The sequence below is a fragment of the Branchiostoma lanceolatum genome, chromosome 9, assembly GCF_035083965.1.
Source record: "Branchiostoma lanceolatum isolate klBraLanc5 chromosome 9, klBraLanc5.hap2, whole genome shotgun sequence".
Taxonomy (NCBI): Eukaryota; Metazoa; Chordata; class Leptocardii; order Amphioxiformes; family Branchiostomatidae; genus Branchiostoma; species Branchiostoma lanceolatum.
The window spans coordinates 18,707,784-18,726,133 of NC_089730.1; the positions used below are offsets into that span (position 1 = coordinate 18,707,784).

Here is an 18,350-nt window from a genome sequence, read left to right on the forward strand (position 1 = left end):
TACACAATCGATGACAAATGCTCTACTATACTTCCCCATATTTTATCCATCAAGTCGGCTATAACATTCATGTAAATTCATATTCTGATAATGCAATGCGTCTTTACAGAAAGTATGGTGAACTGTAAACTGTCAGCCGGCCCGCTGGGCGGTAATCCACACAAGCAGCGAGCTCACGACCACCTTGATTTCCAACCAATGGCTGATCACCATGGAAGGGTTGACGCGTAGTCTGGCGTCTCCGTGGTCAAGCTCCGCCCCCGACATACGGATCCTGAGCAGGATCATGGCAGGTTCCAAGTACTCACAGTCGTGCTTGTTCTCTACCCGTGAAGGGACACAAGGGACCTCATGGCGTTGGCAAGTGTCGGGTCCGGTCGGACGTGCACGCTCCGAGGTCCACTACGATTCTCTGAGCCGGGACGAGAAAGTTCCCCGTTGCCTGGAGGATTTACATTTCAAGAGCCGCTCGAAGGATTTCGCAAAGGGCTTGTGGTCAAGTCTGAGCGAATACGAGGCAGAGGATAGGAAGACTGTACGCGACCTTCGGGCATTTGGACGACGATTTGATGCGGAGAGTCGACAAGAGCATCGCCTATCTGTTGAGTTCACTCAATGAACGGGTTGACGCGTAGTATGACGCACTTTCGAATATACACGAACAGAATGGTTCACAATTCAATTCATCAATTCAGACAGTATATCCCACGGCACAGTTTAAATCTGGCTAATGCTCACATAGGATATTCTAGCCAGGCATCAAAAATTGTGTCCGTACTACTTTGTACCCACACTAATACATTGTGTGCTGCGGCTTTTACAAAACATAGACTGATGACGTCACAAGAACAAGTCTATCATACACGTTGTACATAACATAAACTGATGACGTCACCAGAACGCGTCTATCGTAGACGTTATACACAACATAAACCAATGACGTAAACAGAACACGCCTATTATAAAGGTTCACTCTAGTGTACGTTACGTTAGCGCTCTGCGTTATGATAACGTAAATGACTATGTTACGTTAACGTAATGCGTTATGATAACTACGACTACGTTATGTTAACGTTGTTTGTTATAATAACTTGAAGGGCCTACATACGTTACGTTAACGTGGTACGTTAACATAACCCATTTATGTGCGTAACGTATAACCACAAAACGTGACGTCTACGTAGATACGATATTTTGATCTAAAATGCCACGACATATGTATGTCACGTTTAGTACGTGACGTATATGCCTTATGTGACGTATGACCTGTTATACGTGACGTTTGGACGAGAAATCGTACGTTTTTTTATGTAGGTAATTTTGACACGGAAATTGCAAAACCATATGTATGTCACGTATCCGTACGTTCCGGCATACGTGACGTAGGCCTTTCATACGTGACGTATTGACCCCCAATACGTCACGTATAAACGCCAAAACGTGACGTTTTTTACGTACGTAATTTTGACACGGAAATGATGCCATACGGCTCCCACCGTTGAGTCTTTCCGCGCCAGGCTGGAGGCCTGCCCGCCTTAGCCTGGGACCTCCTCCCCCCCTACTTTGCCCCTAGCGGGGTTATCTGGGGGTAGTCTAAGTTGAAGTTGAAGTTGAAAAGAGCAACATAACCGAGTCAGCTTACAGATGTGATTTTTTTGTGGCAGTCATTCTCTGCCATTCTCGTATAGGGCTGTTTAGCCATAGTCGATGCTGTAGGGCTGTTGTGAATTAGGATTTTACTATGGTCAATACTGACCGACGGAGGCCATATATATAGATAGCACCTACCTCAATACATACAAAAATGGGCTTTTCAGAAGCAATCTCATGTTGTGGATGTCACTGAAATTGGTTTCCAGATTTTCCTGAAAAATCTGATATCACATGATTTAACACGTCAATAGTGATGAGATTTCACGGCTTATTAGATCGAAGGTTTGTAGGGTCATGTCGTGCTGTGGATTGAACGAAATTGTCTGGGGATTGGTTTACAGAATTCTCAACGTTTTAAGCTACTACGGTGGTTTTTGCCATGATGTATAAGCGAATAGTTTTCTGCTCAAGGGACATAACCATGCGCCAGTTCACTATATAATACAATTATTTCTTGGCTTAGAGACACCTAAAATACAAGTAACTTGTGCCCAAAATATACAAGTATTTGAAAAGTAGACCTCATCCCTATAGTTTGTATATTTTGGTCTGCTCTGGTTTGCCATGTTTGACTCTTCAGTCTCTTTCCAAGAAGTGGTAACACCCCTTCATTAAGGTCTACCTGCTGTATCTGTTGAACCGTGTGATCACGTCTCTGCTGTAAACCCATGCGTACATCTCCCTATATGGCCTAACGAGGCAAGAACTACTCCTCTCTACAACGGTAACGTTTGTTCTTCATGACGAGGTCTTTGGGTCGTGAAGTCGCACTTTAGCAAACACACATAGGGTGTCCCACTGGCGTTGTGACTGATGTGTCGCAGCGCATTCTGGAGAGAGATGCCCTGCTGGGAGCGCGGAAGGAGACCATTTGCGATAACGAATCACACGACCCCCATCTGTTGTAACCTAATTCAATCTGTATTTTATATTTGCACCAAGATAAGATTTTGGCTGCCGTGATTAGAGGAAGCCTTGTTACATTGATTCATGTAGTCTGTTAATTCAAAGGGTACCATTTTGGGTACGAGACGTTAAAGGAGTCCAAAAGTCCAGAGGGGGGAGTTATATTCCAATAGATGATAATTTTAGGATGTAAAAATTAATACTTTTTACAGTATACGATAAAGTACCCACTAGTTACGTGCGCATCAAAAAGCATTCAGTATTCTACCAAATTCCCCAGGAGACCCTCTATTTTCTGATTAATCAAATTAAACAACCTCAGCCTATGGCTTATTATAATGTGCCGGACAAGGCCTGACAAAAGTTAGATTACAAAAAGAATGTCAACTCGTCTTGCTTTTTGTTCTTTTATTTCTTATCAAAAATTGGCCTTCTTATTGTGCTTAACCACCCTCATTTATGCCAAAAATATTCAGGGTTAAAGATGTATGTTTACACATAGGGAATACATTGGTAGGGTCTGCGCGGGTTTAGCGAGTATCATATTGTTTTGAAAAACACACCTTGTGTAATTCACCGCAAGCAGAATTCTTTGAAAAGTCGGCTGATTATGTATTCATTGATACATAATCTAGTGGAAAATTACACCGCCTTCTGGAGTTTAGGAGCTCCTTTAAGATTAGCTAAGGAGTCTCAAGTCAGGTAAAATCTGCAACTGAGACCGGAAAAAACTAAGTCGCCTCAAATCTACGTCAAATGAATCGATGTATGAATAATTTTTTAATGATTGAAGATGCATTTAATCAAATTTCATAGTGTAAGTGCCATGAATTCACAAAGGCTAACAAGATTCACAACGACATACCATACTGTAATTTGCATATGAAACTACCTCATAGCTTGCAAGATTAAAAGTGGTCAAATGGCTGTACGATATTGCAGTTTATAGACAGTCTAATGTATACAATGATTAAAACGGCCATACATGCATGCAAATTGCGACAGGTCAATCGATACCTCACTACAAAAGATATAAGGATGGATTTTTTTTTTAAATTTCATTAAAATTACTTTACCATGTGGCCTGTTTTTCTGATGTCCCTGGACACATACAATACTCATATAAACTAAAACCTACACACATTACTTTGGGAAAATGGCAATGTAGGTTTTCTTGTCACTGAAACGATTTAAACTTTGCACAACGTACAAAACATAGGTATCAGACTTAAAATAAAGCTTTAAAGTAAATTTAATTCCCCAGTGTGTGAATGGCACTTGGAACCATCAAAGATAATCCCTAAGTCGTGCATATATGGACAACTTTTCCTTCCCTAGAGTTTCTGTTCATCTGATTCTCGAGAAGGTACTACCAGGTGTACGTACACTTAAGTCGCGCATATATAGACAACGTTTCCTTCCCTAGAGTAGATGCTGTTCATCTGCTTCTCGAGAAGGTACTACCAGGTGTAGGTACACTCTTCAATCATGTCACGAGCCGGTTTCCCGTAGCGAGGAGATGATGGCCCCGCTGTGTGGTGTATGGCGACACGCCAGCATCCCGGCGAGTACGTTATTACCGGGAAATGTGTGCAGTAGATCCCTGGCCACGGGCGGGACATTCTTTCTCCATTAAAGCGGCCAGCGGTGATCCATTAGCTGTAAGATGTTTGGGCCCAAGGATCGGTCAGTCCCATAACGCTGGGGATTTATGGAGATATTTAGAAGACGTCGTTATCATACCGGTATTGCCCAGGGCTACGTAGCCATACAGGCATAGATGGAATGGAGTTTAAATGACTCCGCGTCTGTTTGGGTTGACGGCTACTTTGTTGCCTTTTGTGCGATGGATGAGCGTGTTTTCGGTTGGGACCATCAGGAAAATGCTCATTTACATAGTCGTGCTGTTAACGCCAGCTAGCGGGTAGGTTGAGAGCGTAGCGCCAACACACGATCTACGTCATTGGGTATGTTTCGACTGGATGCAACAGCTCTGCGACTGAGATGCTCTGGGGATAATAGTTTTGTAGCTAATGCTATCAACAAAAAAGAAATATGATAGAAAACTTGTGTAATAATGTTTTTTCCTTAAGATTATTCATTAGATATGGCTCACCTTACTATAGCGGTAACAGAAAGAAAGAAAAACTCACTACAGCTTCATTTCTTATATCTGTGCTAAAGCAAATAAAACAAACAGAATAATGCTGCTAATAATCCACTTCATAGTGGGCTAAGCAGTATCGAAGATGATGATGATGATGCCACGAGGACATGACTTGATGCACGGTACTTTAAATAGCTACATTTTATTTTCTCCAGCATGTGTTACACAGTATCGCGCTGTGAGGGGTTGGTTGCTTGTGGCCGTACACTTCTTAGTCGAGAGATCCATACCCGTTCCCAGAACTATCAATAGGAGCTCAGGATTCTCTGCATCTATGGAAACCACTCACCACACCATCCAACACTATGGTAACAGACAGTCTGGCAACAATTGGTCCATGTTAGTATGTATTATGTTAATGCATAATTGAACATGATTCAGTTATTCCCAACGTCCTGACTTAGACGCGTTGACCACCAAGCCTCTACAGGCCTGACCAGCGGAATGGCTGCCAGAAAGCGTGGCATAAGTAAGACGACCATTTTCTCCGGGACGTTCAGCGCATATCGCTAGAGGGCGCTGTGAGCTTTGTCCCTCTTCGAAAATTTAATGCACCTGACATCCTCCGAACGCTGGATGAAGACGCAGCACGAGACTATCTAGTCAACACGTACTTGTTTCATAACCTGTTGTCTCTCTACCTCTTCCTCTGAACTGTATGTATCTGATGTAACAAATGATATTGTGAGAGCGCCGTCGAACCATATGCATGCTCGTGGTCATTGCTGGTGGGTTTCTACGTAGGCATTGCTGCAGTTAGGATGTTAATCACTAGATGGAGCCTAATCGTGTGTTTGTAACCATGATAACTGTGGCATGAAAAGGGAGGTATTGTTTTGAGTGTGTGTGTGTTTTTATGTATGTCTGCCTGTTCGTGTGGTCGGCATATTTGTGATCAGCAATATCTCACTGATCTCTGGATGGATTGTGATGACATGTTATATGCGAGTGGGTGTTGGTAAGACGAAGGTCAAGATCATTTTGGTGGATTTCTTTGGTACCGCAGCAGAACCTTCGGTTTCTGTATCGTTTGTCCTGGACGTGCTAGTTATATTGAGAAGTTTATTGCAAGTTCATGCCCGTGGGCTAATTGCAAATACATGGTAAAAACATAGGGAAAAACATACATGCGTCAGTAAACTGTGTCTGACTTTGTTGTAACAATAGGCTACTGGTACTAAATACAATTGTTGGCTATATCTAAACTAGCTGGGTTTGACTTCTTTTTCGGAAGCAGTGGAAGACGAAAAGTCCCACTTTTTCTAGAATTTGTGGGTTCTGTGATTTCAAGAGAAAGGTAGCTTTTTGTTCATCCGTGAGTGTATAAAAGTAGGGGCACTTCGTGGTAACTTGTTTAAATAATTCGGTTCTATGGTAGAGGCCTGTACGCACAATTAAGTCATACCTGGGCCGCAAAAACGTTCGATACGGGTGTTACGGACCGTGTGATCCTACCCGCGATCGGGCTCGTACCTCGGGTGATACGGAATACCCCGTGTTGTCTTCTATACTTAGCACTAGGACTTATTAGTGCATCAACTGACGTCTCACCTATCACATGAACTCTGGAGTTGTTGGGGGTGGACTCCCGTAGATGATTTTGTAGATGAGCTGTATGGGTACAACTGATTTTCATTTTCTTGAAAAAATGGATTTGAATAATGGGATGTTTTCAAAAGCTTGGGTTACGGAACTCTCTTCATTCGTGTCTCTTAGTGACAAAACAGACATCATACACCTAGGTGTGAATCTCTGCAAGTTACAAGCAAAAGGCGAAAAAAAAGATGAAGAATAGTTACTGTATGCACCTCTCCTCTCGCCGTCTGCTTGTAGAATAGCAACATAAGAACACGCGCCAGTTCAGGCAACCTTAACTTCTTCCGAGGGTTACATCAACGTACCGAGCCCGGGATCAGGTGCCGCTTGTTCCACATCTAATTGCCTCCATTATACCGTATTGTTTGGAGATAAAAGATCAGAGGTGGGCCAAACTTCCGCTACCTAAAAGGGTTGAAAGGCTTTGTACGTGGTAGAGAAAAGCGCGTCCTCGGAATCCTGACATTTCTGCCAGATATTTATAATCCCAAGGACAGTTGTAGTAGCTTTCATGGATCAATCCGTACTCAACAATACTACTTTAATCGCACGTCCGTCCAGTCTGACATGTAACGCCTCAGGCCGGGTTTCTAAGTGCTGTGGTCTATTCTGGTATACATAGCGAAAGCTCTTGGTTTTAGCATAGTGCATGCTGCTAAATATAGTACCTTCTTCGTGTCGTAACAGGGTGCTCGTCCTCAGTATGAGGTGAAGCATAACGCTTCTTTCGATAACTTGTTATGCAATGCGGCGTCGCCATGGCTCGCCGATTTTCACCCAAGTACGCCGGACTAACCCCACATTCCTTTAAAAGTGTGTTGGGTTCTTTTACGTGTATATACACAATAAAAACACTCCTCTATCAAATGGATACATTTTGTCAACTTTTGTATTATCTTTCATATTACCAGGTTGTCTAAATTTAACTTTCATTGGCGAAGCTTGCTCATCAACCAGCTGTATGGCCCAATCTGAAATGCAGCCTCAAACAGTGGGTTTATATGTTGATGAAGGTTAGACATCTAAATATATAAAGAGAATTCAAACTCTACAACTGGATAAGAATTCGGAGATTTATTTCTGGACGCTTCGAGTGACATCCATCACTCTTCTTTAGACATCCAAGTTAGACATCTAAGTTAGACATCTAAGTAAGGCCATGTTGATTTGATTATATGGATGACATCCTTGGGGAACCTAAAACTGATGCCAACTTGCGGTTAAAAAAGTTTGCTGAAAAATTATGAAATCTAGGAGGAATGAACAAAACTAAACACACAAAGTCAGGTATACTGAATAGTGCATTATTCATTTTTGTTCTTTCACATCTTTTTAGAAATAAATGAGGCTTGAGAAAGAAAAATATGATTACAATGATGGATAACTCAAGTATGGATTGCAAGGACCGCCAAAGTCAATGGAATCAGCTCTGATATTAGATGTTTGTTTTATCATTAAGACGTATTGGGTGGTTCTCTTGGCCCCATGGACCCTATCATTTGATAATTACGTCGAGAAATCCTTTTACAAAGTTTCCCATAGGCTAGCGCTGGTTGAAATAAATGAAGTTTCCATACGAGTCCTCAATTCCCATCTCAATCACTCAATGTTGTGTTACGAAGTGATAAATCTTTCCCTCCACATGTGTAACAATCCTGATACTTCCCATTCATCAACAGTTACGATTTTGCTTTTAAAAATGGTTGTAGCATCTGGCGAATATTATGAACTATTACATTGTTACTAGATCAGACACTGACATTAAGCTCTCCTGACTGTATCAAGAAATTAGAGATTGATGCATGTTAGCCTATATTGGCTAGGAAATAGAATTTACAGATTGGTTTTGTAGTTTATAATTCACCGTACGAAATTCACTGCACGTTTTGTTGTGTCAATAAAGCTTCCAGTGTATTCTCCTCTTCAGTCTGCCTGCTATCCCTTTCCATTATCCCCCTTTGCTTACACGGTTTTCGTCAATCTTACAGTTATTTTTAAGTACCGTCACATTTAGCGTAATGTTTGAGGTTACCGTGAAAGCTTGTATTTCATGATTTGCTGGCGTCGAGCCAAATGTCTATTGCACGCACCAGCGTTGCCGCCATGGCTGCAAGTCGGCTTTATCTCTATCTGTGGGGATCGGGAGGCTTTGCAACAAAACTGGTGGATTTTGGAGACACAGAATTAGCTCGAAGGACACACATTATGTAAGGCAATTGTTTATCTAGCGGATAAACTCCATGAGCTCATAGTGGTGTTGTACCATTGGCCGTGCCAGTGTGCCAGTGTTGGATTTAGTGTAAAATGTATACGTTTTACTTATATAACGCCGTCTCTTTGATTTCTGAACTCGTCTACTCCATTAGCGCGATGGAAGTCGGCGTCTGTTGAGCCCTGAGGTGTGCAAACCCATACATTAGCTTAAGTAGACACGAACCATTCTGTTTTGAAGTACCCTTTTTATTGGAATTTAGCGACTAAAAGGATCGTGAAGAATAACCACAACGTTACTAAAATCACTTATATAAGAAGGTTGACAGTCTAAAAAAAGAGTTCGATTGACCTTGGGTAGACTGAGTATTGTCTCTGACCATAGTCTGTGCGTGTTATTTTCTGTTCTCTATCATCTGATGTTAGGCTCTGTCTATTTATCACTTATCTATATACTTTAGTAGTCTGTAGATTACTTTGTATTTTGCCCTGTTGCTATTGCCAGAACGGTCCTTAGGATGTATGTATTACTCTTTAGAAAACTTATCAAGTTTCTTTTGTATCATGAAAAGTAGCTACATAGAAATATTTGAAAGTCAATTGGAATCTCTATATCAAAATGTATAATTCTAAAGAATCTTTCAGATAATAGGTTGGTATATGTTCACTGCATGTACAGACATAGTACTGAACGTATTGTTTCAAATCGATTATTATTATTATGATGATGATGGTGATTTAAATTGGGCTAATTCTTAAAGCAAACGTACAACCTACAGGCGAAATAGTTGTTGATATGTGTGCCTGTCAACAGCGGTGCAGGGACAATGTTGACACACTTCATTAAGAGAAGTATCCTCTCGTCGGTAGGTAAGTGAGAAAGAACCACAGCCCGTAATTTCCCCTGTGATGTGAAGTAAGGGCGCCTCTGGCTCCTGACCTGCTCCTCTTGTGTTCCTAATGACTTCAAACTTGGAGCGATTAGCTACATTAGAAACGCATATTCTGGTAAAGCATCAGTCTGTTGAACTTATTTCTTAGACAATTTTTATAAAAAAATATATTGTATCATATCATTCCAAGGGTAATTAACAAACTTTCCAATGATATATGATACAATAAAATTAATTCAAGAAGTTTTCATGTAGATATTGTTGACATTAATTACATTTAAGAACGTTTTGTGTTGAGTTGATATATACTTTTCTACATGTATTACAGTCATTCTGACTGTCTGGTATGGCATGCCAGTTGGATACTGTCCATGGTACTGAAAAACATGACTGAATACACATTTGACCAGACTGTAAACAGAGTTGATGCAATGACGTACAAGTGATACCCGTCATTACTCTCCAAGCAGAGGTTCCGCTACGACTTGTTTTTGACGTCTTTTTAGGCTTTTTTGTCGGGCTTTCTATTTTTGTCCCGTTTTCTTTTGATGGCAAAGGCTTGGCGTCAAAAACAAACCGGAGCCGAACATCTGCTTGAAGAGTAACCCTTCATGTCACTCCAAAGTTCTCTTGGAATAGATAATCGAAATGGAATTTTGACATTGCTTTGTGCATTAAACTTTAGTAAGTACAGTCTGCTTTCAGTTCTTTGAATGTGCAGTCACGGTCTAACTCGTATCATGGACCATTGATACCAAAGGGGTAGCTTCAAGGGGATCTATTGAAAAGTGTCCGTGTACCCGTTCTCTTACATCGGTGATAGAATATTCAATACATAGTCTGCGTGTTGTACACTGGTCTGTGATCTTCACGCAATGCGGGAAAACTCGATACTGTTCATGCCCACAGTGCTGAAATAAGTGTTATTGTATGGTGATATCTTCTGTTGGAAAGCATATTTACATCAACTTGTATGATACTATGATACGACCCAGATGACCTTTTCTCATATATTTCTCACTTTTGCTTTTTGTTCCAAGAGATTTTAAAGAATGGCACCCCCTATGCAGTGGACCAAGCCGGCAGGATTGTTCTACCTTCAGCCGGTATCCGTTAACTACCGACCCAGCAAAGCAACCCAATTCATTTCAATCAGAGTTTGTAGATAAATCAATGCATTTTTGCTTTGTAACAACCCCGTAGCTAGCTGAAATCATGGTAACGGGTGGTACATATTGGAATGGACCGTCTGTAATTACCGTTGGTGCCCCCATATAACCAACGTCGGCAGGCTTCATTGTTATTGACCGTATAGTGCAAGTTTGTATTACCAAGATAAATCCTGGACATAATTCAGCGGCGTTCTATTTTTGGGTGGTGGATCAATGTTGACATTCACCAGTGTGCCAGTTGTACGCTGTGCGCGAGGAAACAGTGCGCGTGCGCATGTGGACTGTGTGAAATGAGCGGGAGGAAAATCAAAATGGTACATTAGGAAGATTAAGTTGCCATGATCGGACTTGTGATCAAAGTACTCGGCGGGCGGCGTGACAGCTTAAAAGCTGCATGCTGCCCTGTGTTTTACACGTGAGCTCGGAGACATCATGCTTTATTTACAAAGCAGCATTGGTGTATGTTAGTCTTCCTTTGAAGCCAACAATAGGATTCTATCTACATTCTATGTGTGTCACCAGCCCGTCAATTTGCCCCATGCTCTTTGATTTTGTAATTACCAACCTCAGTTTTGTTTCAAGACGATACTGATGGCCTATATTTGGACATAGTTTCCTTTGCCCCGTTTCATCCACTGGGATTTTAGGGGCTTCGTTTATGTCTCCATACTGTGGAGAACTCGTTAGTTGGTGGACATAGCATAACTTTGTCTTCGTGTTAGGAAAACTTGTCGGGTCGTAGACAACATGTATTTGTCTATGTTTACCTAACATTAAATGTGGAAAATTTGTCGTCTTGACGTATGACAAAACGAATTTCCTCGCAAACTTCACGCATGCTCCTACCTTTCCAGGCTTTAAATGTCGAAAATTTACAGCCCGGGCGATGAACTAATTCTTTGACCATCTGCAAAACTAGGACATTTCATTCCAGTCGTCCTTGATTACAGACAAGTGTGCTTAGCACCCACACAGCTGTAAAATCCCGACTCGCTCCACTGTTTCGCAAACACGTGAGCACGTTCTGGCACATTAACGCGCTTATAAATAGCCCGGCGCCGAAGGGCCTCACGGCGGGCTCTAATTACTATGTACTTACTGTAATGGACATAGTTCTTAAGCAGCGGATGCAGATCGAGGCTCGCAGAGGTGGAGACTCACGTCTTACCGGTCGTCGTCACTAGGATCCCACCGTGCTGCATTGTAAGGGGCTCGTCTTAATAAGGGTCGCATTACGTATGCCCGGCGTTTTGATTGGGCGGACGATTGTCTTTGGGCTTAGTGCAGCGTTTAGGGGAGCCAGGTGGGTCTAAGTGTCATTCTCTGTTCTCACGACACGCTGGCAGGAAGCAGCATGTTGCCTCGACGCAGACTGGGAACGTGGAGCGCCACACCGGTCAGCAAGCCGCCGCCTCGCCCGAGACGCCGCTACAGCATCACCGAGGAGTTGTACAAGCGGCACGGAAGGTAGGGCAGGTGTATGGAACATCGATGTCTTGTAGCCTTTTCTGAGGCTTTAAGGGCATTGTGTTGTTATCCACTGTGTCCAGGGCACTGCGTTGATATCCACTGTGTATAGGGCAATGGGTTGTTATCCACTGTGTCTAGGGCAGTGGATTGTTATCCACTGTGTCTAGGCTAGGGCAGTGGGTTGTTATCCACTGTGTCTAGGGCACTGGATAGTGTGTCTAGAATTGTGAAATGGAAGATGTTGCTCATCTCTCTCTCTTCACTGCCTTTTACCTCCCCAATCAAGTCAGATTCACCTCGGTGGAGCAAGGAAATTCGGTAAAGTCTTTCCCGAGGACACAAAGTCTGTCCAAGAATGGTAGGAATCGGACCTGTGACCTCTTGACCTCTTGTCAGCTCGCCCGGCCGCTTGGCCATTCAACGCCACCTCAGGTGTACGTGGCTGCTTCAAATTTGGAACCCATAAAATGTTCGATCGGTGCATTGTAAAATATCAGATTTATACACGTAAGAGAGACAATGTCCTAGATATCCCCTACAACAGAATATTGTTTATTGTCCTATACGCTGGCATGGGTTAGTCCCGCCACCATTGAAACGCGACGCCTCCCTGGTTGTTCATTGTTGACTTTTTCTATAACACTGCCAGTCCGTCATCCTGTTAATGCGGGTACATATGAGTGAACGTTCCATTCAATATCCACCGTGATTGTGCTATTGATTTTTCCCAGGCTGATATCCTTGTCTGTTCCACTCCGCAACTAGAACATGTCACGGGCTTAACAGGCTTTCAGGCGAGTTGTATTTTACATCGAGAGACTGGGCACATCTGAATGTTACCTAACTTCAAGCTTAAGTAGAGCTTAGTAATGTAGAACGTGTTATATGGTAAGAAGATCATCTCTGTTACCCAACTGCAAGCGTTTAAAAAGCTTTCTGATGTAGAACATGTTACATGATAAGAAGATCCACTATTCTATACTTCAAGCGAGGAATTACCTTCCCAACGTCAAGCTTTGTTAGAGATTTCTAATGTAGAACGTGTTATATGATAAGAAGCTCAACTCTATTACACTTCAATCAAGAAATTCCCTTCCCGACTGCAAGCTTTGTTAAAGCTTTCTTATGTAGAACGTGTTATATGATAGGAAGATCTACTCTGTTACGCTTCAAGCAAGGAATCGCCTTTCTAAAAGTAAGCTTTGTTAAAGCTTTCTCGTTGGAAACGTGCTGTATGTTAAGAAGATCTACTCTGATACACTTCAAGGAAAAAACCGGTCTGTACCAGAACTCAGACATTGTCTGCTTATACACCTGTCGTTGTAATTGTCCAGTAGCCGATACTTTCTAGTTATAGTAAGATGGTACTTTTAAGATATTCAAGGAGCGTTGTCTCCAGCCCCAGCGTTAGCTTCGAAAGTATTACCCGTAAGGCAGCCACTATTCTCAAAGCAACGCGAACGCCTAGGAATCGTTTGTAGTTCGAGAGTACACACATCTACATGTGTATTGCCTGTTTGATCTATGAATACCATTGGCAAGTTTCCTGTCGTCTGAGGTTACGTAATGGCGGAGATCCAACAACGACTATTGGAGAATCGAAAAGTTGGATAACTGTTTTCTGGAGGTCGTCCACACTTGTACTTCCACCTGCCACCCGTCTATCAGAAATGTTAGGGTTGATGCCCCCAGGGAGTTGTTCTCACGGCTTTCGTCAGCACTTTGCTCCACCTGTCTTACATTAAACCTAATCTCAACTCATGAAGCCATCATCCTCTGCCACTCTGTGCCGCTGCCATAGGAACCAGATAGATTTGTACTTAACGTTCAGTCCGACTTGGATTCGCCTTTATTCACCCCACAGGCAGATCGTCCTGAGTAGTTAACATTAAGTCTCAAAGTACAACAGGTATGTTTAATATGGGAAATACGCACGACGACGGCAATGTCACTACGTAGATAAAGGTATAGCACGATGCGTTTTAGTTTTGCTATACGGTTTTAGTACAATGAGCGAGCTTTGAATTTTCTAAACATGACTAGCTGAACCATAGCTCATTTTCTCTAATTGCAAAATATTTCCTTGCCCTTGGAGATGATTTTGAAATCGTTATCTATTGCCAAGAGCCTTTGCCGGAAATTGCCGGCTACAATTTTCCTGAGATAACCTTATCATTTCAGATGATTGCGGAAGATAACCAAAGATAGCAATCGATGAGGCTCAGCTTGAGGCCAATTTCTACCATATACATGCTACCCGCGGGGTATGCAATACGACAGACGTGGCTTTGAATAGACGTTGTAACAGTGCTGAATATACGGGAATAGATTAAAAATCTGCCCTTTAGGTTGGTTAAACAGTTGTGCGAGTTTACGGTTGCATTTTCAATTCCTGCATACGATGCTTACATCATAACGATGCCTCTGATGCACTTAGTTAAGTTGCATTTTTGTAGTAAGGTTTTTATTGGAGCGGTTAAGAGATAAACGACACATAAATTCAAATCATAAAATAACAAGAGTTCAACTGCCATGTATGTACAAGTTGCCATACATTATACCTGTAACTGTTGCAATTGTCGCACAATGAAGCCCTCTCCCATCTTTCTGCCAAACATTTATTGGAACCCGGAGAGGATCGAGAAAATTCTGTAAGCTTTTTTTACCTTCACTTGGAGACGCCAGGATATACTTGAAATCTGTGATTTGTCGGAGATGACCTGTGTTTGATCTAAGCACCTGCTTAGTAACGCACATAGTGTTCTGTTATCAGAATCCTCTCTACCTACCTACCTACCTAGTCCCTTGAACTCCAGACCTTTGGGGGGACAAGGTAGATATAAAGATAGAAAGCTGTCTTCAGACTCTTTTGTCTTTCGCAGCCAGAATCAGCCTTTAGACCAGGTTTAGGGACATCCAAACAAACACTAAGTACATAGTGTATAATGTGTACTATTCATAGTCTTGCGAAACTGATGAATGCCTACTAGTAGTATGGCCATCCACTCTGTGCTGTTGTCCTGCCAGGAGTTTCTCATTTTTTCTTACATTACTTAAAAGATGCACCCTGTGCAGGCGCGTGGCAAGGTTAATCTGTAAAAAGCATGTGGCACATTTCTGTGGACGGAAGAATGCGCATTAATACATTATTGATAATCCTACTCACACATAGGTCAGGCGAGAATGGGTCAGTGCCATGATAAACACACCTACGTATACAAGACATATCAGTCGACTTGCTTTCAGTTCTGCCTTATAGTTTGCTTTGAGCGCGTATCGTAGAAATGATAAGATCAGCTCGTCGGTGTCAATGGTATCCATAAAACGTTGTGTTGGATACAAACTGCTACTAGTATATAATCGTTATTCCAGAAACAGGACTTTGGGAAATATTGAATTTGATCGATGGATGTTTTGTGCCAGAAATGGTCCTGTCTAAGAAAATGGTTTAACCACTACAACGAGTTTTGTAACTTCTATTTCGGTAATAGATACTCATAGCCAGTGCAAGGCAGCCATTACGTTGGTTGACTTTAGTCTAGGCTGCAATGTCAGTATATTTGTCAGTTAATGGCATATCAAAAGTTCAGTTTCGAAGTGGCTGTTTAATCTTAGTTTCCACCAGAGTACCAGCGGCGGTGGTGTTTGCTTTGAATCCACCTTAATGGATGTATCCCGTTGTCAGCTCTTTGGCATGTTTAGAGGCTTTTAGAACACCTTAAGCTTGAGATGGATTACTTAGTGATAAAAAAGAAGTTCGTTTTAATGGACGTCGACAGGAACAGATCCATTGATGTGCCAGTCACGACGGGTAGCAGAACCTGAAGTTTGCATCGTCTTTGAAAACAGGCAACCGTTTGAAGTGCCGGTGTTTCCACAGCCTGAGGTGCACGGATGGAAATGGATGTTCTTTGAAAACTACTTATTGAAAAACGCTCTTACGGAGTAGCGGAGAATCTATGAATATCTAGTTTGAATTGCCTGATGAATCCCACACTACATCTACTATTTGGTAACTAAGCGAATCAAAATGATTCATAATGAAGAAGAAGATTACGCTAACAAGGAATCTTCCATTTGAGACGGAGACAGGCGACGTGGTGTCGGCAGCATAAAGGTAATAAAACTAACTATTGTGAAATTGACAAAGAGGCTCCGCTGCCTAACCGGCTCGTGGCGACGCCAAGCTTGTAATGGAACAACAGAGCCAACAGCTCATTGATCCCTGATTCAATTTGCCGCTTGAAGTCGCCTTGAGTCTATTAGAACACAACAGAAGGCACAGGTCTCTTCTGTAAATGACTAGGAAAAATGACGCCAGGATGTTCAGACGAAAAGAGGTGCACTTTGCTACTACTCGTCATCTCGTCTATCCCTAAGTCTAACTATTTGGCCGTTGGGGTACCACAGAAGATCAAACCGTTTTCTCCACCCTTCTTATTTTCCTTTTTTCTTGATGTTTCGCTTAGTGTCATGCCTGTCCATTCTCTGATATTACCCTCCCATCTTTTCCGTTGCCTATCCCTCTTTCTTCCTCCCTGGACGAAAAGGGGTGCACTTTGCTACTACTCGTCATCTCGCCTATGCCTAAGTCTGACTATTTGACCGTTGGGGTACCATAAAAAAAACCCGCGACCAGTTTTCAGTTTTTCTTAATGTTTCACTTAGGACTAATCCCGCTCATTCTCTGATATTTTTCTCCCATCTTTTCCGTTGCATACCCCACTTGAATACTTATATAATTAGAAGACATGGAAGACAATTGAAAATCATTGAACTAAATAATTTCAATATCTGTGTCGAACAAGACCCGAAGGCCACTTCAATTTTACAAGAATAGGACTGAAACAGCACCTATCTTCTGAATCTTAAGATGGGGTATGATCAAGGTGAAGACTGGCATAAGCGTGAAGACAATCTAAGAATATATACTTACATCAAAGAACATAATGCTTATTACTGAAAAGTTGGGCTCTTCGATTCTGAGTCTTGGCCTTGTATATGTTGAAATATATTCTTGAGATCCCTGAAAGATCTAGCAAATCTATCAACAGTCTAACAACAGTTTTGCTTTGTTTTCTGTACATTGAATACGCCGTGACGTCATGTTTCTCAGATTTGTTCAGTCATCTGCTGGTAATGAGTCTGAATCACTTCCTAAATTAGTACAAATGAGTCGATGATGCTTCTCGGTTACCATGGTGACCGTCATGTCGCCAGCAAGAATCGCCAATTAGCGGTGATCAGCAGGGTGGATCCCTGATTACAGTTATGGGTAGTTAAGATCAGGAGTTATGGGAGTCTCCGGCCGGAAACAATTTTCATGTTGCCAGACGCCATATCCGTGTATTACTTGCTCACTAGTTACATTGCACATTATATCTGACGTGTTCCATGTTTGCACAATTCCATTATCATTACATTACCATGTTGTGTTTCTGTAGTAGGAGTTATGGGAATCTCCGGCCGGAAACAATTCATGTTGCCAGACGCCATATCCATGTATCACTCACTCGTTACCTTGCACACCTTGGTACGTAGAGCCAAAAGCAAAGTACACCAGGTTTGTTTTATGTTTGCACGATGATATCAAGACTAACGGGAGGTTCCGGTAGGAAACAGTCATGTTAGCAGACGCCAGATTCACTTTGCACAGTGATTTGGCAACCAGTTTTCTCCACCCTTCTTATTTCTGTGAATAGTTTCATCAGGTTGGTAAGTCACTGGAGAAAAAGACTCTTTTTACACAACCAAGGGATTTATTCAACCGACGTTTCGGTGACCCTCTGTCACCTTCTTCAAGGCAATTCTGACTGGTTCACATAGCAATGCAGCACAGGTGTTGCTGCTTATACATATTAATGAGATGCAAACGCAAAATATTTACATATGTACAAACACAGGGGATGATATCACTATGCGGTCCCAAACGTACAGAAGTGTAACACATACACAACTACATATCGATCAACAAACAATGCAACGATTACTTCTTTAGGATGCGGTCCCAAATGTGACTGAGTCTATATCCCCCCTCATCACGGTTCATGACTGGAGCGGATTTCCTGATCCATACAGACTCCTTAATCCAACGTGTTACTCTATTGTCCTCTCGGTCTATCACCTTGGCCCCATCCCAGTCTATAGCACAGTTGTTTCTCATGATGTGGTCTGTCACTGCTGATTTGTTCTCTTCCTTCTCAGCTACCTGCTTCTGTGCTCTGGTGTACCTTCCCACCTTGGTGCTCTCAGCTTCTTTCCTGTGTTCTTCCAGTCTGCATC

The 18,350-nt window shown here is 42.1% G+C and overlaps 1 protein-coding gene across 6 annotated transcripts in view; it reads left to right on the forward strand.

Moving 5' to 3' along the window:
* Positions 1 to 18,350, forward strand: part of LOC136441652 (GTPase-activating Rap/Ran-GAP domain-like protein 3) — a 213,355-nt gene that overhangs the window by 93,235 nt on the left and 101,770 nt on the right. Inside the window, exon 1 of one of the 6 annotated variants that reach the window (XM_066438074.1) lies at positions 11,928 to 12,065. The exons of the other annotated variants lie outside the window; for them this stretch is intronic. Within the exon in view, the coding sequence (XP_066294171.1) occupies positions 11,953 to 12,065 (113 nt within the window). The 5' untranslated portion in view covers positions 11,928 to 11,952. Of the gene's footprint in view, positions 1 to 11,927; positions 12,066 to 18,350 lie in introns of those variants that run through there. 6 annotated transcript variants of the gene reach the window in all.